Here is a 25,441-nt window from a genome sequence, read left to right as displayed (position 1 = left end):
TGATGATCACATGTAACACACCCAAAAGAATACATAGATAAATTATTAGAATTAGTAAATTAATTTAGCAAGATTGCTTGACACAAAATCAGTGCACAAAAACCAATTACATTTCCCCAGAAAATATGATTTAAAATACTTTTTACTAGGAAAAAAATACTGCATCTTAAGAAAGACATATAAATTACTTAAAAGTACTGATTGCAAGGTTTCATTGACAGAAATAAAAAAAGGACATTATTGGAGACATGACCTATTCTTGAAGAGGAACATTAAATTCTATAAGGGGAAGAGTTCTCGAATTGATCTATAGTGAGTGCAAATGCAATCCCAATCCCAATAGTCTCTTTCTTCTATGAACTGATGAATAAAATTTATATTAAAAAGTAGTAGTCAAAAATTGACAAGACCTTTTTAATGAAAATGAAGAAGGCAAGGACTTGCCCTGGCAGATACTAGGATTTATTACAAAGCTATCATAATTAAGATTTTATCATAGTCATGTAGCAATAGACAAGGAAGTACTCCATGTAAAAAAGAATATTCTAGAACTTTTAGAAGAGATTATTGGGCAGTATCATTAGGATCTCTAGGAGAAATAAAAACATTTATTTATCATCACAAAAGAACAATAATAAATGAAATATAGATATACTTTGCTAAACACTAAAATTAAGAATTATTCATCAAAATAGAGTGATTCCTCAGCATTCAGGACTCCCTGTAGATATCAAAATCTACTGGTACTTCAGAGGCTTAGGCACATAGTATTTACATAGAACCTTCATACATCTCTCCATACACTATACCTTTCTAGATTATTTATAATTACCAATACATTGTAATTATACACCATGCTACACCATGTAAGCAGTGGTTATTCTGTATTGTTTAGGGAACAGTGACAAGAAAAATGCCCGCACATGTTCAGCACAAATGCAATTTTAAAAGATGTATTTTTGAACTGGTGAGTGCTGGTTGAAACTACAGATGCTGAGCGAACGGGTACAGAAGTCCTTTTGCGTACCATAACTGGAGTGAGAAGTCAGAAAAGAAAGGGGAAGGGCATGTTTAGGACACATGCAACTAGAAAAAGATTAGGCATGAATAAAGTAGCTCCTAGTTATCCAGAAGGGAAAACTAAAGTCCAGTTGGAAAATGAGCAATAGATACAAATAGATATGGGAAAGGGAACATTTACCAAAAACATAAAAGGAAGAGCTGCATTATTCATAACCAGAGGAAGGCGCAGATTTGCTTGAATGAGCTGCTGCCAAGCTCCCACTGGACAGGCCAGCTGTCAACCTCAAGAGGTTTTGAGGTGTTGAGATTCAAGAACTTCCATACATGACTGCCTCTGCCCTGCAGAGGGTTAACCATTACACTGCTTTTTTTGCTCGAAGGCATACACCCTAAAGAGATACTTGCCAATGCATGACACAATATGTGCTAAGACCATTGTTAACAATTGGTTAACATCAGAAAACCACCATGTACACTGACCACTGAGTAGACTGATAAGTTTGTATTCATTGAATGGAATAGTTTACGGCAATAAAAAGTGAATGAGCTACTGCTGCTACACTTAACATGATGAATTGCAAATATGATGCTAAGAAAAAGAAACACAAAGTAAAAGTATATAGTGTACATTGTGGTTTCTTTTCTTAAAGTTATAGTACAAATCTCCATGTATGCATGTGTACCTGTGCATGCGTGCATATGCACATGCATGCAAACACACACACACACACACACACACACACACAAAAGCCATGAACAAAACTGGAAAATGATTATTATTATTCACATCTAGGGGAGGGGTGACACTGTGCAGAAAGAAGAGGGATTTTATAAAGGAAGAGCAAAGAAGGAAATTTATTTAATCTTATTTTATTATTTATATTTTACATGTCTAAATTGTGATGCTGTTTGTTTGTTTGTTTGTTTGTTTGTGGCAGGGTTTCACTGTGTAGCCCAGACTGGCCTCAAGGCTCTCAAGTGCTGGGATGACAAGTGTGGGCCATCAGGCCCAGGAAAAAATTTAAAATTTAGCAAATATTCTGATGCGAGTATTTGTTTAAACACTTTTAAGTTGTGCTATATTTGATAGTAAACCTTTTGCAAAAAGGAAATGGGAGGTAAATAAATCGAGTACAGAAGCAACTGTTGTGCTTTGCTGGAAGAAGTGTGTGTGGAGAAAACAGCATAACCACGTTTGCTTCTCAGACCCACGCAGCATTCAGCTTGCCTTATGTCAACCTGCTCTGGTGGGAACCACCACCCTTCCTGAGACCAGCATCAATCCCTTGGAGGGGCGATGTCTTCATGGCCTCAAACCTTCCTCTAGGTCCTGCGTCTTGAAGATTCTACCACTTCAACACAACCACCCTGGGGACCAAACTCGTGCCATTTGAACCACTGAGAGACTCAAACCATATCCAAACCGCAGGAAGGAGGCAAACCCTTGCGTAGGTAAAGGAGATTGATTTACGAAGGCTGGTATAGCTTACTTGCAGTCACATTTGAGGCAGGGGAGTAAAGGGCTTCAAATGCAGGCAGGTTGGTAGACTTGTTAGTGAAGAAGGGAATTTGTTTTCTCCTGAGTGCTTCACATTTTGAAGTGAAACAACAAACAAAGGCATGAAGGCAGAGAGGATGCTGGGAGTTTGCGGAGGGCAAAATGTTGAGAGCGCGGGAGCATTGGAAACAGCTAGGTAAATACGTTGGACCAACATGAAATACATGCTCATAAATATAATCTGGGATTGGCTGGGAGAATGGTTTATTTCGCTTCAGAAAAGCTGAATTGCTTAGGTGGAGATGTAGAGCGCTGGTTTTTAAACAGTCAGGGTTTTGCAAGGTGGGAACAGGAGGAAAGGGGAAAGTAGCAGGATAGACACCAAGAAGGTGGTGGAATCAATGGATTGGAAATCCTGATGGGTCTGAAGAATTCTGCACGGTGGGGCTGCCAAGCCAGCGAGGTGGAAAGAGACCAGGTGTGGCGAGGGAATGAATGCTTCGCCCTGAGCTTCCGAATTACTGCCTCGTCTCCCCTCCCCCACCTGGAGCACGGTGTGTAACTAGGAGTGGTCACGTGGCAGGAGGGAGGCGCACCCGAGTGAGCCAAGGGGCAGCTGGTGTGGAGACTCCGGGTGGCGGGCGTGAGGCCACATAGGGTGATTGTCGGGCAGAAGCCGGGGAGTGGATAAAGTGAGCCAGAGCGTAAGGTCTTCAGTGACCGAGAAGAATGGCCAAGAGTTTGGCAGGTGACTTCAGCAAGGCCAAGGGGCAGTTAGGACTCTGCTAGAAGTCACTGTGTGAGGCGCTGGTGACTTTTGAGGGAGAATGGTGGCGAATAGAGTAGAAGCGGCCCTGGAGAACAAGGACGTCTTCCCCACTTCCAGGACCCACCTCTTTGCCCAGAATGTAGGAATACATCGTTTCTGTATTCTGTACTATTTCTACTTTTAATCTAATCCTCAGCAACACAATAAAACATTCTAAACTGCAGCAAAGTTAATGGAACAACTGACTTAATGTTGAATCTGGAAGCCTTCGTAGGCTGAAGCTGTTTTTACTGTTCTTCACAGATGAGGAAACAGAACGAGGACAGGAGCCCAGGGCTCCTGGCTGCTGTACTGTGTTCAGTCCATTAGAATAACTGCTGTAGTGACAGACAAAGAATACCTTGTCAAAGATCCTTTCACATCTGGGACCTTGTGGACCCTAAAGGGATTGTCCCTTGCAGGGCCCTCCAACCCCTTGAGGTGCCTGACCTGAAAGTCTACTTTTCATTTGCAAACCCACAGTCTCAGAGCCCAGCCTACTCCTTCAACCTGACCACTTCCCTGTCCTCTCATGCCTCAGAGCTGGAGCCCACAGGAGCCAGTCCCCGCGCATGCCACCCCCAAGCCTGCTCACCCTGCTTACTCATGCCTTGACGCAGAGATTGCATTTACTTACGCACACTTTCTCCCTTGTCCCCACTCTAGGTGACATGGGTGGGAGCCTGTGTGGTCCTGTATGGTCTGGCATGTCACCTCTTTTTGGGTAACTGTGAGTAATATAGAACAAACTATATTTTGGATGGCAGCTATCTCTTGGGCTGCTATTGTCACCATTTCAAAATAACAACAATTCTTGATTGATTTCTTGATGATAGCCATTCTTCCTGGGGTGAGCTGGAATTTCAGCCTTGTTTTAATAGGCATTTCTTGAAGGACTATACTACTTAGCTATAAAAAGGATAAACTCAAGGCTTCTATAGGCAAATTGATGCGGTTTGAGAACATATTCATAAGTGAAATAAATCAAACTCACATGCAGAAACATCATACTGTCTTCCTAGTGTCAGAAATTGAAAGAGGATGTAAGATCCAAACAACAGAACAGATACTGTGAAATGGAAAGAAACTGCTAAAAAGGAAAGAACGATTGGGATGGGGAAAGGAGAAAAGAAAGAAGGGGAAAATAGATAGTTAGATAGACAGATAGATAAAGATGGAAATAGATATATACATACTCACACACACACAAGATAGCTAAGATAATTATGCCACAAATTTCCATCAGTTCACTGAAGAGAAATGTTTGTGCTTATGTTGTTCGATCAATTTTCCATGCCTGCATCTTGTAATCTGAGCAACTACTTTGAAGATAACAATCAACCATTGTTAATCTCCTATTATTTTGTTTTCAATGCCTGTATCATTTTTTATCTTTAAAAAATGGGGGGAAAACATCCAAATAATAACAAAGCCTAAATTTAAAAATCTGTTGCATTCTTGACTACCAGATCTACTGACAGAGGCCCAAAGCAGCCGTGCATTGTGACCCAGGTGCATCTGTCACTGCCCTACTGCTGCCAACATGTCAGCATCTTGCCTCTGGGTTCCTCAGTGAGTAAAAGCTTTTGTGCCTGTGAAAAACTGGCTGCTACTCCAAAAAGAATACCTGGGAAGACTTCTTTAGAATATTTCCACAAGGCTCTTCCAGGGATTTCTACAGTGGTAGACATCACCCTTGCAAAGGCTCTTGGAGTTTAAGGTGACGAATCCTGAGTTTTGCTATTTCTTTTCTGCTTATGACTCCTTATCATGGAACAGCCGGCAGCAGCACTGAGCCAGACCAGCTTCAGAGAACAGAGGGCATCAGCTGGTTTTCTTGGTGGGCCAGGCCATCTCTGTACAGAAGGAGCTACGGTTGTTCCACTTCAGGACTCTGGCTGTGGTGGGTATCTATATTTTTGATAGTGGACTTTTGGAGACAAGTATAAGGTACAGTGACCAGGGAACTGCTGACCAACTGAGTTATTCATTCAGGGGAAGATGCTCTGGATTAGAAAGCATAATACTGAGCTGGAGGTTCACTGTGAGGCAGGCAATTTCAGATGCAGTCTGTGGTGAAAGGGCACAGATAGGGATCTAGGAGTTGGGGCTTCGACAGCTGGACAACCTGAGCAAAGGAGTGAGTGGTAAAAATACATCTAAGAGGTCCATTAACGTCCCTCTGCTTGCAAGGCTTAAAGAAATTTCATAGTGAGAGTTGTAAAGGAAGGTTGGACCTGCAATTATTATCTCAAACATGACTTACCACTTACTGGGTAACTTTCACCCACTGGCACCAAGTGGAAAATAAAACAGAGGCTTTATGCAGTGAACAAAAGAAAAGGAAGGACTGGCATCCAAAGAAGTGGAACTTCCAACCAGCTGTTTTAATTTTTTAATTTAGCTAATGAGCCCATTGGGAAGAATATAAAGATATTCACAAGCCTGGTGTTTATAGGTGGCCTTGGATGCTGGAAGGAAGCTAGGACAACTATTACCTGTTAGTGACATAGTCAACGAGATGCTGTTTAAACATGAGGCTCCACTTTTTAATTATATTCATCAGAGATGCCTTAAAGGGCCGCACGTCGATTTTCATCCAGCTGTCAAACACCTTGGTGGGCTCCAGGCTGCACACTTCTTCATAGAGCTTTTCGTAAGAGTCAATTTGTGCTTTGAACTGATGGAGGAGGGGTGGACTCTCTGGGATGCCTTCTTCTGCATGAGCTTCAATCTCCTCCGGGGTAAGGATATGACCATACAACAGAAACTGGCCCAAGACCTCCTTGCGGTCCTCCACGTAGAGGTAGGAATACTGACTGAATGTGTTCCGATAGCCATAGCAGAGGGTCATCATGCTTTGGACCCTCTGCTTGAGCGTGTCTCGCATACTGGCCAAGTCAGCCATGCCCTCCAGGGTGACCTGGAGAAGTGAGAAGATACCAGGGAGGTTATACCGGTGCATGGCAGGATGCTTCAGATGTGGCTGGAGAACAGGTGCTTGAAGATCCTGTACCTGATAGTGGGCAGAGCCATTGTGCAGGGAAAGCCGTGGTACCAGAGACGCTATCCCAAAAGTGCTAGTGACAAGATCTTCAATGATGTCACCGAAGCCACCCTTCACTCCAGATTCCATAGAGGGATGGAAAACTAATTCTGGGATGGCAAGGCTGAGTTGTGCTTCAAATATTGGGGTGAGTCCCGCCTTACACTCTAGAAAACAAGGAAAACACATCAACAGAATGACAATGTTGGGTGAAACTGGCAAAAGAGAAGACTATTTCAAATAACTTCTAAGTCAACGTGTTTCTCCAAAGCATAGAAAAATGGATATGGACTCTTGTCAGGGAAGGTGACGGGGAGTCTTGAGGTTCCTCACTGTGGAGCCACTGATATTTTGGATAAACACATTTTTTGCACGAGGTTCTTGGGCATGGCAGTACATTTACTGTCCTTGTTCTCTGGCCGCAATTCCCAATGACCAGGAATGCAAGTTAGTTTCCTTCCACATTCTCAAATGCCTCTGGGGGCAGAGCTTTCTCTCCTTAAAAAGAGGCAGATTTTTCTTTCCTTTCTTGCTTTCTTTTGTAGAACTGGAAATTGAACTGAGGCCCTTGCACTTGCCAGGCAAGCACTTATTCTACTGAACCATCTCCCTGGCCCTAAGAGGCAGACTTTTCAAAGCCAGTTTCTTACAATCAGACCTTTTCTTCCGGGGTCCTGTAATTCCACTGGCAACCACTAAACAAATGGGGTGAGCTCACCAATGGCCACATAGGCGTGAGAAACAAAGAGGAATTATGACCCCGCCCTTCTTGCTTCTGTCTGAAAACATAGAATTTATTTTAATTTTGTGGTCGTATAGTGATGAAAATTTAAAAAATAGCATGAATAATTCACAAATTCCTGATTACTTGCTAGACTAACTTGCCTTGCTAAATTTAAATCAAGACATAATGTGAAGCACAATGCTTCAAGTAGAAGACCAATGCTTCAACTTGTACCAATAACCACTTATTTTCATGTATCTTTGACTGCAGAAATATTTAGGGGTCTTGGATATTGTGAACAGAAGAGACTTCTCAGTGAAATCTATTGTCCTTTTAGTTCCTAGAAATAGGGCTTTAATTGATTACATGGCCAAATGTTTCCGGCCAATGTGCCATTAGGGGTGGCAAGGAGTTCCTCACCAGTGGGATAGGGGGACCAGCAGTGACGCCATTTCCGGGTTGGACCCCTCAAGGCAGAAGGAGGGGCCTCCTACATATTCAAGCTCTCACCCAAGACAATAGCTCGAATGTGGTCATAGTCTGGCTCAACACAGAATGGCAGCAACATTTGTATAGCCTACTTGGGGGACAGACATGTCTTTCAAGCTATGTTATTGATGGAGTTTTTGTTACTGCGGTTTAGCCACTCACTCTAACTAAATAATGACAGGATCTTCAGAGACATTTAAAGCTATGACCTCGCCTTTAAAATTGTAGAGATCAACACTGAATTTGTATTATAGGACTTCTTATCCCATTAAATGTTTATTTTATCCTGGGGAATACAAGTTTGCCAATAGGACAATAATTATATGAACGTCACATAGTTTTTAAAAACCACCTATAATATTAAATAGTATACCATTTGAGCCATCCCTTATCTGAAATACTTAGGAATAGAAATATTTCATATTTTGGAGTTTAGAATATTTGCATAGACTTTATTGACAGAGTATCCCTAGTCTGAAATGGCAAACTCTAAAATGCTGTGAAACCCGAAATTATTGAAGCTTAAAAACAAGGTTTCATAGCATTGTGAACTTCAACTTTTCAAATTAAGGATGTGCAATGTACCTATGAACTTATGATGCAAAGTGTATGACTATAAATACTGTACAGTTATGAATTAAGAGATCCATCATCATAGTAGATCATTAAAGAACATTGAGACTGTATGAGAGTTTTGCCTCAGGTGCTGACCTGAGAATCCTAATTTCCACACTGGAGATAGCACAAACATAATCCCTTAGGACAGTTTCTCCCTGTCCTACAATATTGGTGAGAGTAAAACATTTTAGGAGGAAAGAGGAGGAAGAACATATCTGGATGAACAGGGTAGCATTTAATCTGCTATTTGTGCAGGATTTGGACTTCGAGAGACAGCAGGGAGGCCAGCTCAAGCCAATGGAACCATATGGGCTTCACCAAACCCAAGAAGTAAAAAACATAAGGTAGAGTGGAAATGAAAAAGATGCTCTTTTTAGGTACTTCCATTTCCCACTCCAACCAGGTAATCAGTGCCTTTAATTTTTATAGCTCCTCAGTCCAGAGACAGCAAAGTTCAGCTTCTACCTCCTGAAAGAATCTGAAAGGTCTCTATTGTGAAGAACAGATGTCCTCCTGTCTTGCTACATGCAAGACTCCATGGAGGGAAGGTAGCTGGTGATCTTGGAGAAAGAATCCCATGTGTTCTCTGCCCTTCTCACCAAAGGACACGTGATATGTCCCACAGCTCAGGTCAGGGGAGGCAGAGAACCACAGGCAGTCCCTACATGCAGATGTACTTTATGCACTGCCTGTACCCATCTGTAGCTCAGGCATCTTCCTAGAGAGCTGCGTGCAGGGACTCCTTGCACCTCCAACATCAGAGGCAGTTTGCAGAGTTCCCTGAAGTGGCCACTTCCATTGCTGGGCCCAGGGAGCAGCTCTCCCACATCGGGCCTGTGCTTCATGCCCTTCAGCATGCTCATCCTAGACCTGGAAGATGACTTTTCCCTTGTGACTCTGCTGGATCCCCTGGATCTCACTACCAGATTTCCTTGATTTGAAAACCCTTGTACTCAGTGGACAGAGACTTCATGATCTCTCCCAAGAAGCCACAGAAAGCCCCACTGGGAAGTGCTCAGCTTGAGTTTTTTTCCTCTGTATTCTGAGGCTAGATCTCTGTTGTGCTTTCTTTCCTGGGTTACATATCTGGAGGTGTCTTATAACTTTTCATTTTATTTCTGTCTTTGAGTTGGACTTGACGTCTTAACTGCTCATCTCACTTTCATCTTTGGGATTCAAAATTCTCACCTCTAACTTTCCATTTTGATGCTTTCAATATGAAGACAACTTTGTTAGACAACTCCAGATATTCCAGAAGTTGAAGACTGAATTCCATGCTTAGTCCTTAACTTCTACCCTTTCTACCTCATCACTTAGCCGAGGCTAGTCCTCCCTGGACCTTTGAGCCTGCATATCTTATTCCAGCTTACCCACCATAAATTCAAAGTCCTTATTTATTTTGAATAGCTTCTAAGGACTCTCAAAGCTTTCTAACCATTCTCTTTCCCTCTGAAGTTGCTTTTTGCTTCTTGTCTCTCTTCCTTTCACACAGAAACTATTCTTTGGCTTCCACTTAACTTGACCTCCACAACTTGTCTGTGTTCACAAAAGGCTACAGAGCCAGAGCACGGGAAGCTTGTGGGTCCACTCCAGAGTCTAGACTGGTGGAGCCCTCCTTACCACCTGCACTTCTTCCTCCTCCAGCTGAGTCACTCCTCTCCTTGATCTTGGCTTGGATTTAATTAAAATTTATGTTTTGGCTTTTGTTGTGGGCTTCACTCTCTTAGAGCCTGGTTTGTCCACTCAAGTTTCAAAGAGTGAGAAATCTTTTCTCTTTGTCAAGTTCAGAAACTCAGTGTTTCTGCTGGTTTACTGTGTATCACTCACAAACTATCCATAGCATTTGGGCAAAATCACAGCACATTTAATTGTATCTCTCTTCAGTACAACAGATGCTACTGATGTACTAACCCACACCCATAGAAAACTAAGTACCGGTATTTTCCAAGAGGTATTTGAGTGAGCACTTGATAGCAAGAAATAATCCATTCTGCAACATGTCATCAATATAGTTAATATAATTCTTCCAGATATTGGAGGCTGGGTCTGCTGAAAACAGACCCAGATTTTCCTATAAAAAAGAAAAAAAGATATGAATCATATACAATAGTATGGGAGAACTGGTGTAAATGTTATTTTTTTTCTGTATTTTAGGGAAGGGCCCACAGGGTGTTCAGGGTCTCACTACTAGATCGAACTCATAGTGATTCTCCTGTTTACAGCCTCCCAAGTGCTGGGATTACAGGTGTGCGCCACCACGCCCAGTCTCAAGCACCAGCTCAGCATGCTGCTGGGGTGGGACTGGCATGGAAGGCATACCCGGATGGAAACCCTGACCCCTGTGCCTGCTTGCAGGTGCTTTAATTTGCTGAGCTATTTGGCTGGCCCTGTAAAAGTTAATAATAAGAATGAGAACAATATGCAGAGAGAAACCCCCATTGGAAGAATTTCCTATTATGGCTCTATTGAGTCCACTCTGTCTATTGGGTATACCCACGAAATGAAAGGAACGTAAAATGAGTCCTTGATGGAAATACGATGTCCTGTTCTGTCCCAGTGAAAGCAGGATTGGGCAGTGCTGCCTTGTCAGAAGGAGCACTGATGTGTGTCATGTGTGTGCACTGTGCAGATGCTGCTGCACTGAACTGGAAGCCACATTAGAGCAGACGGCAGGGTAGGCAGAGAAAGGAAGAATAAGAGTAAAGGGCACTACGATTAAGGGTTCATGAGAAATTTAAGGTGCAAAGAAGTAAAGCACTACCTAGATCATCCTTGGGATGAACTGAGGTGTCTTAGGGTAGGCATTTGAAAATAACTGAATGCATTTTTCATATTGAGTGATTTAGAAAAGCACATACAGATAAGCAAATTTCTTTCATCCCCACTCCCATCCTCCCTTCTTCTCTCCCTCCCCTCTTTCTTTCTTCCTAACCTTCTTTCAAATTTTTCACATGTTATAGCTCCTGACCTGAAGGGTCATTAGCATTACCATAGTAACAAAGTTTGGGCTTCAAGGAGAAGGAGCCCAAGTGTTCAGCAATAACAAGTACAAAAATCTGATTTACCTTTCATTATTTTCATTATTTTCACTTTTTACAGCAGCATTCCAATTATCTGATAGCTTCAGAGGAGGCAGTAACTAATTTGTGGAAGTAACTTTCCTAGATGACTCATGCTGATCCCTTTAGGAAACATTATATTATAAATCTTCCTGGGTTTAAACAGTGTTATGAGCCTGCTTCTAGGTTTTGTGATTCTAAAATTTTTAAGAGGAATTACTAACTCCTTTCCTTACTAAGTAGATTTAAGATTTTAATGGCTTAAACTTTAGCATCTTTAAAATCACATAGTGAGGATGCAGAGTTGCTCATGAGTAGAAAGATGTATGTGTCTATTTGATTCTGCATTAAATAACTTAGTTATAGAACTTTTTATCTCCTTCCAATTATCAGGCTATTAATATAACTGCCTATATTTCAGCTTTGTTTACTAGATCAAATCTACAGTGGTCTAAATAATAATTGAAAGGGACTGGCCAAATAGCTCAGTGGATTAAAGCACCTGCTGGCAGGCACAGGGGCTGGGGTTCGTTCCCCAGGTCTGTTGTGCAGCCCCCACTCCCGGGGTACACTGAGATGGTGACTGAGACTGGGAATGGTAGTGCATGTCTGTAATCCCAACACTTGGGGGGCTGTAAACAGGAGAATCACTAAGGCTGTAACAGGTCTAGTAGTGGGACTCTGAACACCCTGGAGACCCTTCTCAAAAATACAAGAAAAAAAAAAGAATAATTGGAATTTTCTGTGAATAGTTCTCATGGTCTCATTAAAGAAATAAGAATGAGATTGTATTTGCCCTTCTTTCACAATCAGCTAGAATACTGGATACAGTATAAGAGATAATTGCCTTGGAAAATTGAATAATAGGAATGTGCAGGGATATGATTCTAGAGAGAAGAGAAACATTGAAGGTGAGTTGCACATCTAGGTGGCTTTCTAACTGATTGCACTTTCAGAAGCCTGGACTGTGGAGCGTAGCCAAAGCATCTATTATGAAGATAGAGAAGATAGGAATTGGAGTTGGGTCTTCTTCAGTCTTTCACTGAATATTAATTGTACGAGTTTAAGGCAAGGTTGGAAGAACTGGCTGAGAATAGTTTCAGGCTTCTAAATGGAATGTAGTGAGTTAGGTAGGTCATAAGTGTTGGCAGATGTCCATGTTTTGTGAGACATGATGAAAAGACTTTGCAGATATCCAGGAACTTGGGTCAGATCAGAGATACATGATAGCCTAGTAAGCCCCCTTTAGTCCTTCCCCAGAAACCTTAGAAGCAGACCTCAGGAGGACCACTGTGACCCACCAGGAACACTTCTTGAATGTTAGCCAACATTCTAGCACATAATTAAAATGACTAGATATACAAAGAAAGAGACAAATGGAACTTTAGTCTGAAGACAAAACAGTCTATAGGAATAAACTCAGGCAATCATCTGGCTAAGTCTCTGATTTTATAGCTATTATATCAACACTACAGGGCCTACCTAGACTTATTTTCTGGGAAATAATTAAAAACTTCTGTCTAATTAAAAACATTAAAAAGAACAGATTTTAGAATTGGCAGGCAAGAGTGCTATATTTCTGGGGGTCAGGGAGATAGCTCAGTAGTATAGGCGCCTACCTGGCAAGCTCAGGGTCCTGAGTTCAGTTCCTGGTACCTGTTCCCCCACAACAGAGGGCTATATTTCTACAAGAAACAAACATGCAAACAAAGAAAAAAAAAGAAAGAAAAAAAAAAAAAAGAAAAGAAAAACCCTTCCTCATATCTGGTTTAAAAAATTACACCAACAAAACAAAGAACAAACACAGGCTTCTCTTGAGAACTGTTGGAGTTGTCAAGACAAGGAAATGACTTCTGAGAGGAAACTAAAACTATATAGAGTTATATTTCCAATGAAACTATCCTCTAGAAATAAAAGTGAAATGATGACATTTTCACCTAAATACGAAAAGAACATGTCATCAGCAAGCCAAAATTTTAAGGAATACTAAAGAAATTTCTTCAGGCTGAAGAGTCATGACCCAAGATGACAATTCAGGCCCACAGAAAGGAATAAACAAGGTTGAAAATGGTGACCATGTGGGTAAATATAAAGCACTATAAACTGAGTTTACCAAAAATGCTATACACACTCCAGGAAGAGAAAGGCTTGCATGAGGTGTGTGTTGCTCCCATTTATCACCCGCAGACTTTTCTCTACAGGGGACCCTGGAGGATGTCACATATTACAGATCACATCCTCAACTCCCGGGCCTCAGGGGAGATGTTGACTGTGCATGGGCAGCAATCTCAGCAGATACTTTGACCAAGGTGACCAAGCAGCTGGTTTCTATACTAATAAAAGTCTGGAAGCTACTGGCTACCACTCCGAGCCTCTCTTATAAGGACGGAGACCAAAGGTAACTCATATGAATATCATGATTTCTCAGTGAATTTAGTATTTAAATATTTATAGAAGATGTTTTTTCCCTGAAGCATGTGTACATTTTTGGTGGATTATTTTTTCTTAAGAATTAAATGCAAAAGATATACTAATGCCATGCTATAAAATTTAATATATACTAACATGGTAACACATAACATGCTAGTGTCTAGTATATCTATTTATACCCTATATATGACACATAATAATTGTACAAAAGATAGGTTAAGGGGATAAACTCAACAACTTTTGCAAGGTTCCCACATTTATCAAAAGAGTTCTCAGTAGATTGTAATGAGTTCAAATATGTACTTAAACCTAGTACAGCCACTAAAATCATAAACCAACAAGGCAAAGTGAAATGCCAATTGAGAAATTAAAATAGAAAACCAAATCATAGAACTATTCAGCAACAAGGTGGGAACAGAACAACTGAGGAACCAGAAAACAAAAGCAAAAACACTAAAATGAAGCAAATAGAAAACAGAATAAAATGGCATAACTAAATCCCACCATACCAATATTTATTTTGGGTACAAATAAGTCAAAATATCCAACTACAAGTCAGACTTGTTTGACTGAGAAAATTAAATATTGTATGTAAATTATGAAGACAGATTTAAACATAAAAATAGGTTGAATTTAAAATAGCAAATATGGATAACACAAAATAAGAAAGAATAATAAAATAGGAGGGAAAGGTTGAGTTATTAGAAAATGTAGACTTTCAGACTGGGAGGATTATTAGAAATACAAAAGAAATTTCATGATGACATAGCCAAATCATTAAGAAGTTATGATATGACAACTAAAATGTGTTTAGGCCTGGTAACAGAACATGATGAAAATGCATACAAAACTAAAAGATGAATTATATTTAACATCCACAACTATAGGCAATGATTTCAATAGTCTACTTTCAGTAATTGATGGGACATAAAGAAGTCCAAAAGATCCAAACAATACTATTAGGTGCTTTCAGCCAATTCATTTTTACAGAACACTTTACCCAAAGATAGAACAATAGCATTGCTGTAATATGTCCAAGAAATATTCAGTAAGAGAGGCCATATTCTAGGTCAGAGAATGAGTCTCAGTCCCCAGTGATGGAGATCTTATGAAGTATCTTCTCTAGCCAAGTGGAAATCAGATACTGATTTCATCTGTGTACTGTAAAGACAAATTAATCAATACAGTTCTAAAATGACCATCAAGTTAAAGAAATAATAACAAGAGAAACCCATTAAAATTAATGATACAATTTGTGGAATGAAACTAAAAAAATGACTACCTGAAGGAAAATTAGTAACATCAAATTCCTGTAGTAAAGAGAAAGGTTTGACTCAAAAGGTTTGGAAAAAAGATGAAGTATTAGACCTAAGCTAACTGGAGCAAAATAACAAAGATAGAAAGATTAATAAATTAAGAAAGATTAAGATCAATAGAAAAAAACTAACAAAGTGAAGACTTGGTTGCTTGAAAAGATTTGCAATATTTTTAAAAATACTTGTACAGACCTGTATAAAATATTTTAGAAAATAGTGGAGAAAATACTTTCAAACTCATTTTATAAGGCTAGTGTAATCTTGACACCAAAGCCAGATAAGAACAATTTGAATTAATTGACTCCAAATTAATCTATAGCTTAACATTACTCCAATCAAAACCACATCTATTTTTTTCTAGAAATTTGTATGAAAATAAAAGGGAGATCAATGTAATTCATAGACACGGACAAAATCTTTTAAAGTTAGCAAATCAAATTATATAATGTTTAAACATAATCAGGTGGGTTTCTTTCATAAATGCAAGGTTGATTTCACAGATCTTAAGAACAATGTGTTTCATAAGAAAATAACAAAGAAAAATCAACTGCCTCAAGAAGCCAAAATTAATAAAATTTTGCGTTCAAGCGTGATAAAATCTTCCAGTCAACTAGGAATAGAAGGGAATTTTCTGAATTTGATAATTAGCACCTATTAAAATCTTATAGACAATGTCATATTAAATAATTTCCACTCACAAGTTCAGCACTGGACTGGCAGTCCTCGCCAGAACAGTAAGGGAAGAAAAGGAAGCAAGGCATGAAGAATGGAAAAGAGGGAGCAAAATTACCTATTTTGCAAATGACATGACTACATAAATAATAAGAAAATCTAGAAAGTGGCTGTTGTGTCCAGTAAATTTAGAAATAGCACAGACCATATTATCAATATAAAAAATTATTCCTTTATACAGCAGCCACCGGCAGTTAGAAACTAAAATAAAATAAGTCAATGCATAGTAGTACTGCAAAACAGTTACAAATTTAACAAAAAAAAAGGGCAAGACATCTACACTAAAAACTATAAAACATTGCAAAGAAAAATTAGAGACAAAACTAAATGAAGAGACACAGCATGTTCGTGGATGGCTACATTTAAAATTATTAAGAATTTCATGTACTCAAATTAATCTATAGCCTAATATTACCACAATCAAAACCACATTTGTGTTTTTCTAGAAATTGGTAAATTGAATATATTACACAGATGGGTTAAACAATACATCACTTTGAGGATTTGAAAGGCAAAATTTATCTTTCAAAGGCAAAATCTGGCTGAGTGGTACACACCTATAATCCCAGCTTTCGGGAAACTGAGCCAGAAGGGTCACTGCGAATTCAAGACCAGCCTGAGCTATAGTGAGTGAGTTCAAGGCCAGCCTGCACTACATGATGAAACTCTGCCAAAAAAAAAAAATCAAAAACAAAAACAAAAAAACAACCAACCAACCAACCAACCAACCAAACAAACAAACAAAAAACTGCGAAATTTGAGCAATTATCTCTTTCACCTAACTCTGGTTACCTTTAGGTCTGATGCTTTATTGTACTTCATGTCATATCACAGAAAATCTACTTATAACAATTGTGAGTCATTGCTGACTTTTGGTATTAATCCACAGGTGAGGCCCTGCCCTGGCCATGTTAGCCAGCTAGGCATGGGTGGTCCTTTATAACTTTTCTGCCTGCTTTATGCTTTATGCACATAAGGATGCTTTATGATGGGACATGAAGTTGCTCTAATCAATTCAGGGCAGAGGCTTTATGATATGAAGCCTTTCATTTTCTTAACAAATGAAGTTAAGTGCATGGTTCTTGTTCATCTCTCTAAGCTCTAGAATTAGATGATAAGAAAGATGCTAGAGAACAACACAGGCTCTGTGGGAAATTTGGGGATGCAATGCTTAGTGCAGGGTCTAACTTATGATGCTGTCTCTGATAGCGCCTTCTAACCCTGGGGGTGAGCATGAGATTTAAATTGCATGATAGCTAAGTGGCGTCACTCTTAGGATTATGTTATTTTTGACACAATGATACCACAGTGCAACTTTTCATTTCTTCTGTCCCATTGGCTTTAGTTCTTTTGCTATCATTCTTGGCTGCACAAGACAGAGCATCTTTGGTTGTTCTAATTTCCAAATCATTTTTGTACCCAAACGCACTTCTTGGCACTTTTTCAATATTCTATGTACATATATCTAAGAGACTGGCTATTACCTGAACAAGAGCATGAATTTTAAGGCCAGATTCCTTGATGAGACTGTAATATCTTTCAATTTGATCATGTTGGTCATCCAGAGAGAGAAGACATTCCTTTTTCCCATCTTTTCTTTTAAACATTGGAGTCACCCATGTTTTCATGATGTTTTGAATCTCTTCCACATTGTCTTTAGTTTTCTGAATTCTTTGTTCAAGATCATGAATACTATTGGTGATTTGAATAACATAATCCCAAATTCCTGCTCCAACAAAGAACTGTAATTAATTGAAATACTTTATAATGGCATATCTAAAGCTAGGAATTTAATGCTTGTAGATTTTATGAGACTTTTCTACATAGGCTATATTATTATAATGAAAATTATTTCATTTCTAGTTTTATTAAAGAGCCAACCCTTACCATAACCCTGATTACAGAAGATTAAAATGAGGATTACAGAGAAACAAATGGATAATGCTTACAGACCAATCACATAAGAGTTGGTACAGTTGCTAAGGAATAGATATTTTACATTCAGATACCAGTGCAATTTGATGGTCTTATATCGATTAATCAACATTTGGCTCATTCAACATGTTAAATGTTAAACATGTAATTCCTCTTGTATATTGAATAAATTCCTAACTTGTTCAGAATAATGTTCCAGAATTTTCTTGAGTTTCTTATGATTTTTTTTTCTTACCAAACTTTTACTTTTTGGAGGACTGTTGTTTGACTTAATCTCCTACCCTGTAACTCCTCACACTTTATTTTTAAGTCTAGAATGGCTTATTATCATGACTAATCATGCATGACTCAGGTTATATCTATTCCTATTTTCTCCACTACATAGGAGCTCTTCAGCAGTAGAGATCATGTCCTGCCCCTCATAGTCCCCCTAAAGTCTGTCACACAGTACTTGGAACATGTTAACCAATCAATGAAAGTTCATTAAATTGAATTGGGGGACACTAAAGAAATAAATATGTCATTATTTCCTTTAAAATACTTTACAATCTTGTTAAGAAGACTAGATAAAGAGGATCACAGAGTAAGAGCAGCCATTCCTAGAGTGCCCACTGGGTGCTGGGATCTCTGGGGCACCTTATGCAACCTGAGCTTCTCAAAGTGCAGGCGACAAAGTTTCTTGAATCTACCCATCATGACCCCAACAAAGAAAGAAGAATTCTAACTGGTGCCTTATCTTACACAGTGTGTCTGAGCATGGCACGTGGTTATATATCTAACCCAAATCGGATTACCAGGAAATACTTTGAGATCCCATTAACTTCATTAGACCCTTGAGACCCAGTGCTTCTTTCAGGCTGCAGGTGGTGCCCTGTTACCTGCTGTTTTCCAGTTCAGAGTCTCTTCTGCAGCTCTCAGGCAGAGATCAATATTTTGCAGCTCTCCCTCCACTAGGGGAAGTTCCACCTCTAGCAAAGTTGTCATAACCTTGTTGTACCAATTTGCCATCGAATCCAAATTGGCCACAAGCTGCCGATAGAATTCCCTGGAGGATGACAGCTCTGCTGCTGTCTCAGGGATGTGCTTCATAGCTCCAGGCTCAAGATAGCTCATTTCTTTCAGCACCGAAGTCAGCTGGAAGAAAGGATTAACATAAGCGATGATCACTCAGAGATGGTAAGAGAGTAATAGCATCCATCAAGGCCTGGAAAACCCTGGGGCTCAAAGACCTTCGAGCTCTCATCCTAACCTCTGCTCCTATCAGTTTCTTAAATCTAGTCTTCAAGGAAGAAACTCAAGTATCAGGCTGAAAGAAAATGACTCAAAAAGAAGCATGATATATTGACTCTGTGAATCACACAAAAAAAGAGCAAGAGGGACTCCGAAGGAAGAAGACATCGGGGGTGGCAGTGAGAGGCGGTGGCCCCTGCACTCTGGGCCCCGGGCTGCCACTCCCAGCTCTCACTGTAGTGGTCTGGGTCCACTCTGCATTGCTGGCTGGCCTCTACTACTGAGAGTTAGACAAATGCTAGCTTATTATTAAGAATAGCTGCAAAATAATATTGCTTATTTCAATAGCTAAAGATGTTTCATTCAACTTAATAAACTGTAAGAGTCATTATTAGTTTATGTCCAATTGAAGAAAAAATATGGTCTATGAAATTATAAACACATGCCAAATTTAAGGATGTAAATATGTAAAAAAGATAGTTCATCTGGAATCAATGAAATACAGACTGATGAAATTGGAACTGAACTTAAATATCCAAAAATAGAGTAGTAAGAACTTTAAATACATATTTTACACAAATTTAAAAAATCATTTAACCTAATTCTTAGCCTGCTACCAAAGAGGCAAATCTCTGATCAGTTTTCTCGACTGATCAGTGTGCTACTATTCCTTATTAGCAACACTACTGTAATCACATTACTTGAAGTTTATGTCAGGGTTGATTATAGACTTGTGTTATCATAGTTAACCCTCCTCAACCTCAACCCACACTGCTGTTTATATTTATCCCTTTCCTTCCTTCCTTTCCCTTCTTTTCTTGGTCATTTTCTTTGTTTTCCTTTTTAATTTATTTTATGGATTTTGTACAAGGTCTCACTGCGCAGCAGCTCAGACTTGTAGTGATCCTCCTGTTTTCAGCCTCCCCAGTGCTGGGATAACAGATGTGCACCACCACACCTGGACTCTGTGGCAGGCTCAGTGCACCTGGGGGTGGGGTTAGCATGGCACGTGGCTTGGGGGATCAAATCCCAGGTCCTGCGCTTGTAAGCAGGTGCTTAGTCTGTTGAGCTATCTCCTTGGCCCTTGGTCATTTTCTTCTGATTGCCTATAAACACCTATAATGTCCCTACTATGTGCTACACATCAGGGAAAATGGTACACTAACACTTTGGGTATATAGAGGAGGCCAGTGTCTCTTGTGTCTTACACCGAAGACTTTATTACTCTATTATAACCTGAAACTATATTATGACATGTAATGCATATATTCTCTTTCTGTGTTTAATATTCAATATTGCTTACATAGAATGCTGATGAAATTGCCCCAAGTAGTTAAGAGATTGAAATAATTATTCATGTCTTGCCAAAGTGAAAAATAAAACAGGTCTTCTAACTAACTGTATTGACTTTGACTTTAGTGGGAAGAATTAATATTCTACTGCAATATTCTCAAAAGACACCAATATATTATCAACTGTGTATTCTTAGAACACTTGCCAGTAGGACATAAGTAGGTGAGGGCTTTTTGTTCAGTGCAGCCTGCATGATACACAGTGATAGAGACCAGCCTTGGCTTATTGCTTACTGAAGTCTACATTGACCTCTTCCACTGCTGCACAGTGAGAGTAGGGGCTCTACTGGTAACTAGTAACATTTCCTGACAAGTTACTGTTTACTGTGGGCCACCATACAGGCATTGTAAGAAGTTACAGGCACCCTCATATTAACCCATGAGATGCTGATGACATGCCCTCCAGGTTTGACAAACAAAAATGTTTCCAGGTAGCCAGATAAAAACCACTAGGCTAGAGTCTTATTTCCAAAGCTACTCTGAAAGTTATCATATGCTATGTAATGAAAACAGCATTTTCATGCTTAGACTCTGACTGCCTTAAAGACAGGAGCCAAGTCTTAAGGACATACACTTGAGGACATCCAGCATCTAGGCAGTGATCTCTGTATATAAATGATTATTTGTTGTTGGTGTAGTACTGGGGATCGAACTTGGGACCTTGTGCTTGTCAGGCAGGTGCTTATGCTGCTAGGCTATCTATCTGGCCCAATCTGTGCATATAATAAGCATTCAGTGTAGGTCTGGAGTATTTGTTACTAAGCAGTCAATGATACTTAACCACATCCTCCTAAGCCACATAATGATGCCTCAGTCAGTAATGACTGACCTGTACATCTTGGCTCCATAAGACTATATCACCTAGTAGCATTGTAACTGTCTTAGTTCCTGTAACACTATGATGTTCGCACAATGGTAAAATTTCCTAGCAACAAATTTTTCAGAACTCATTTCTGCTGGTAAGTGACCTATGTGTGCATTTCCTATTGTACAAAATCAGAACAAATGTATTGATCAACTCTAAAGAAAAACACTAACCTGAACCATTTAAGAAAATGTTGCCCCTTAGGATTCATACTTCTGAAGAAAATTCTTTGGAGCAGCTTTTACAAATTCTTATGAAATCCTTTCTTTCTTTAGGACCCTAATGGGAAGTGACTACCACCCAACTGACCTGTGGGTTGAAGTTGACAGTGATCCGCTTTGTCTGAGGCTCACGTTGCAAAAGTGGTTGAGAGAGGTTGTACTGTGATTTCTCTGACACTGACTGACACCAGTCTTCATACAGCCTTGTCTCATAGCTGCAATGAGCAGACACAACAGTCACTTTACAGATGGTCTTCCCGCTCCTCCACTCCTGGTCATGCTTCAACATGTGAGCTGAACAAACAGTTACTGATCTAGCCAGCCTGGGTCATATCCTGGGGCAGGTAACCACTGATTTTTAAAGGTGGCATCCTTTACAGTAATACAGAAGATTCCATGTGATCTTTGGGCAGGAATAAAGGAAGTTGTGCTTAGTCTCTGAATATTGAAGAGGTTCCTGGATAACTTTTCTCTCACACACATCTTCATGTAGCTCACAGACATTCATCATTTATTCATTACATTGACTGAACACCTCCACAGGCTGGACTTGGGGAATAAATCAATGAATAAATGCCTCACAGTAAATGCAGCTAAAGAAGAGGACTTTGGAAAACATTGCTGTGATGCAAGGTGGCAAGCACCACCCTAGAAACTGCCCAGGGCCTGAGACATCTAAGGGCAGAGGAAGGAGCTTGGAGCACAGGTAGAGGCAGAGCATCAGAGAGGCAGTGGCATGGTGTTTGTCTGGGGTGAGACAGTGAGGAAGTGAAAGCATCTCTCTCAAATGCAGCAGCATCATTGGAGGGTGACACGGCATGACTGTGTGCTGCAATCAATGTGAGGACAGAAGGTCTTTGCCTGGGGATGGTGAGAGGGACACAAAGGCCACATCCAGGTGGAGATTTCATGTTACACTATGGAGAAAGGTTTCCTGCCAGTAGGGGATGTGGTGACACTGTGGATTTGGAACAGTGTGGGTCGTCAGGGGCACAACCAACAGCAAGGAGGACACTCAGGAAACTGCTGCAGCAGCTCAGGAGAGAGAATATCCAGTCTCCCATGGAGACTCTGGTGATGAAGACAAAGAGGACAGAGTGTTGTGAAGCTCTCTGGGCCACAGGAGGGATAGAGCCTGGCTTACCTGGCAAGTACAGGTGCCAGCACTTGATTTATCTAGCATAAAGCCTAGCAAAATCAGCATCAGAGCCATGATAGCTACTGTCCTGTCTCGTGAATCAGGAGACAAAGCCAATGGCAGAGAAAGAAGTGAGACCATAGGCTGATTTCCAGATCTTGAACTTTCAAAAGTCCTACTCAGCTTTCAATAGGGAACAATGATGAACGAATATAAAATTGGCCTTCTTAGGCTTTCTCCGTAAAGGGTTGCAGGAGGCACTTTGGAGACATTTCTTCTCAGTGCAGACTGACTCTTGCTTTTTGTGTGGTGGGAAGCTGCTGCGAGGTGCTCATTGCTGGCCTGCCCCCCCCCCCACACCTTGTAGCACCACATGGCTTGTGCAGGGTCCCTGCAAAGCTGCACTGGGAAAGCATCTGTGTTGAGAACAGAACTTCTTTCCCTATAGACTTTGTATGCGCAACCCAGAAATACTGTCCTCACACGTACAGAAGCCAGGACATAAAGCACACAGTGTCATTTCATAGCTCCTAGGGAATTTGTGCAAACCCCAGGATGGCAAAAGGCATTGTTGGGGAGGGGACTGTATTGTCGGAGTGAGGCAATCAATCCCCAAAGCTGCTTACCTTTCCAGCAATGAGCACATAGATTCGTATTGTTGTATCATTCGCTTTCCTTCAACAGATTCCATGCAACTGTCCATGCACAAGAGAAAAAATGATATAGAATCAGAAGAAGGCAGAATAATGATCCAAGGAACAAACTGCAGCCTGTGGAGGCTGAATGGCTTCTGGGGCTGGATCAGAATGTTCCTGAAGGTGCTCGTGTTCTTCTCAAACACCCTCCTCAACCCACTAGAGGGCACCTGCACTTGCTAAAACTCAGGCAGCCCCACAGGTGATGAGGGTGTTAAAACTTTGCCTGCTCAGGGCTATGCCAACCTTTCGCCTAGTTGAATCAGTCATGTACAAGGTAAGCAAGGTAGGGGCGGGGGAGATGGCTCAGTAGAATAAGAGCTTGTCTGGCAAGTGCAAGGGCCTGAGTTCAATCCCTGGTTCCGCCAAAAAACAAAACAAAACAAAAACAGGTAAGCGAGGGCCCTCAACAATCTAAATACAAGGGAAATTAGAATATTTTAAAATTCTAGGTGGTATACTTTTCCATATTAGAGAAAAAAACTATGAGCTACATAACATTATATACATATGTACATATATATAAACATACCATACAAGTATATATAATATCATATATATATATATATATTTGTATACAACAATATATAGATAATTTCCTGTCTTTAAAATTTGTCTAAGGCATGGGCTGGGGAGATAGCTCAGCCTATAGAATAAGACCTTGCCTGGCAATTTTAAGGTCTCGAGTTTGATACCTGATGCTGCAAAGAGAAAAAAGTGTCAACAAAATTTGTCTAAGGTAAATGATAGGGGACATTGTTACTCCTTGAGATGTTATAAGGTCCCACCCACCTGTCACCTTCTAATCATGTGTACATGCAATGCACATACATGAGCATGCACTGAAACATGTGTACACACATACATGTGGTTTTTCATGAACACACTTGTGTGTGTGTGTGTGCGCGCATGCGTGTGCAGAGGCTTCTGGGAATGTTCAAGGTTATAGAGGAGAGTGGGCTGAGTCTGGCCTCAGATGCTGGTACCCACAACTTTTCCCCCTGGTTTTGACATGTGCTGAAACATTAAATGAAAGTCCAGCTCCTGGGACAATTGGTGAAGTATCTTTATTTTTCAGAAACCTTCACATTACCTGTGTGGAGTCTGCATTTGTCCTGCTAGAAAAATGAGAGAGCTTATTGCAGAGTCTTTAAAATCCATTTGCTTCTCAAATCCGACTGAGCCCTTGAGCCATCCCTTAAGCCCTCTCTCCTCTCTTCAGAGGAAGCCGTGCACTCCAAGTGGCTGCGCTCCCTTCGAGTGAATATGCAGGCGCATCAGGAAGCAGGAAGAAGTGGCAAGTGCCCCAGACTGGCTGGGAGGCCCACGCCTAGCCCTCCCCTCACACACTGTGGGATTTCCATAATTCACACAACCCATAGATCTCAAATTTTGTATTAGGCAGAGAAAAAGGCCAGAGTTTTCCTGTGGAGTATGTGGCAGTTTCTTGGTGGGTCTGAGAAGTCACAGGAGACGGAACAGCCTGACTCTCTGTCACTTCTGTTTCACTTCATGGCAAGGAATCCAGTTTAATTGAGTAGCAAATATATATTTGTACAGAGCCAGAGAGCTAGCTCAGTGGAATAAGTGCTCGCCCGGCAAGTGCAAGGTCCTGAGTTTGATCCCTGGTACCACCAAAAAAAAAAAAAAAAAAAGAGAGAGAAAGAGAGTATGGTACACACTTGGATTCATTGTGAAAACAAATGGGGATTTTCATGGGGTTTGTGGGCATTGCCATAACCTGCCATCCATACCCCCTGTTGGGACCAGGCTCTCTGACTACCCTCAAGCCCCTCAAATCCAGCTCAGTCACTGGTCAGCCATGCTGGCTGTAGATGCAGTATAGCTGCTTCTCTCTCTGAGGCTAGCCTCAGCCAAACACAGACACCTTGCTCCAGATTAAGCTGCTCTCCAGGAAAGCCCACAACCCAGGACTGGCCAATGTAAGGGCACAAAGTGGTCAGTTGACTGAAGCCTTGGCTATGGCTGTCCAGCAGCCCAAGCTCTCCCCACACTCCATCCCTTTGCCTGCTGTCCCTCATGGGTGCTGTTCCTGAGAACATCCTTATCAATTCCTGCAGGTACACCTCAGAGTTCCTGGTTCCTGGCAATGAGATTGGTGATAGCTGTGTAGTCCACATTCCTGAAGGCAGCCCAGGCATCCTTCCCCACCTTTATACTTTTTCCTTCGAGGGAATTTCTAGGAAGTGTGAGCACTTGGCTCTTCTACCAGCCCAACTTTCTGTTGCTGAGCACCCCCGG

At 40.7% G+C, this 25,441-nt stretch overlaps 1 protein-coding gene across 1 annotated transcript in view; it reads right to left on the bottom strand.

Annotated features, from left to right (window-relative positions):
• The window catches only part of Dnah9 (dynein axonemal heavy chain 9), a 433,197-nt gene that overhangs the window by 369,460 nt on the left and 38,296 nt on the right, over window positions 1-25,441 (bottom strand). The window contains exons 11-17 of the mRNA XM_023705424.1: window positions 23,111-23,179; window positions 21,435-21,561; window positions 18,557-18,812; window positions 17,228-17,469; window positions 10,142-10,277; window positions 6,346-6,542; window positions 5,828-6,252 (exon numbers count right to left, since the gene is read on the bottom strand). Coding sequence (XP_023561192.1) covers window positions 5,828-6,252; window positions 6,346-6,542; window positions 10,142-10,277; window positions 17,228-17,469; window positions 18,557-18,812; window positions 21,435-21,561; window positions 23,111-23,179 — 1,452 coding nt within the window. The remainder of the gene's footprint in view (window positions 1-5,827; window positions 6,253-6,345; window positions 6,543-10,141; window positions 10,278-17,227; window positions 17,470-18,556; window positions 18,813-21,434; window positions 21,562-23,110; window positions 23,180-25,441) is intronic.

Source organism: Octodon degus, unplaced genomic scaffold (genome assembly GCF_000260255.1).
Source record: "Octodon degus isolate 3935 unplaced genomic scaffold, OctDeg1.0 scaffold00219, whole genome shotgun sequence".
In the NCBI taxonomy this organism is placed as follows: Eukaryota; Metazoa; Chordata; class Mammalia; order Rodentia; family Octodontidae; genus Octodon; species Octodon degus.
This window is presented reverse-complemented; position numbering and strand designations above follow the sequence as displayed.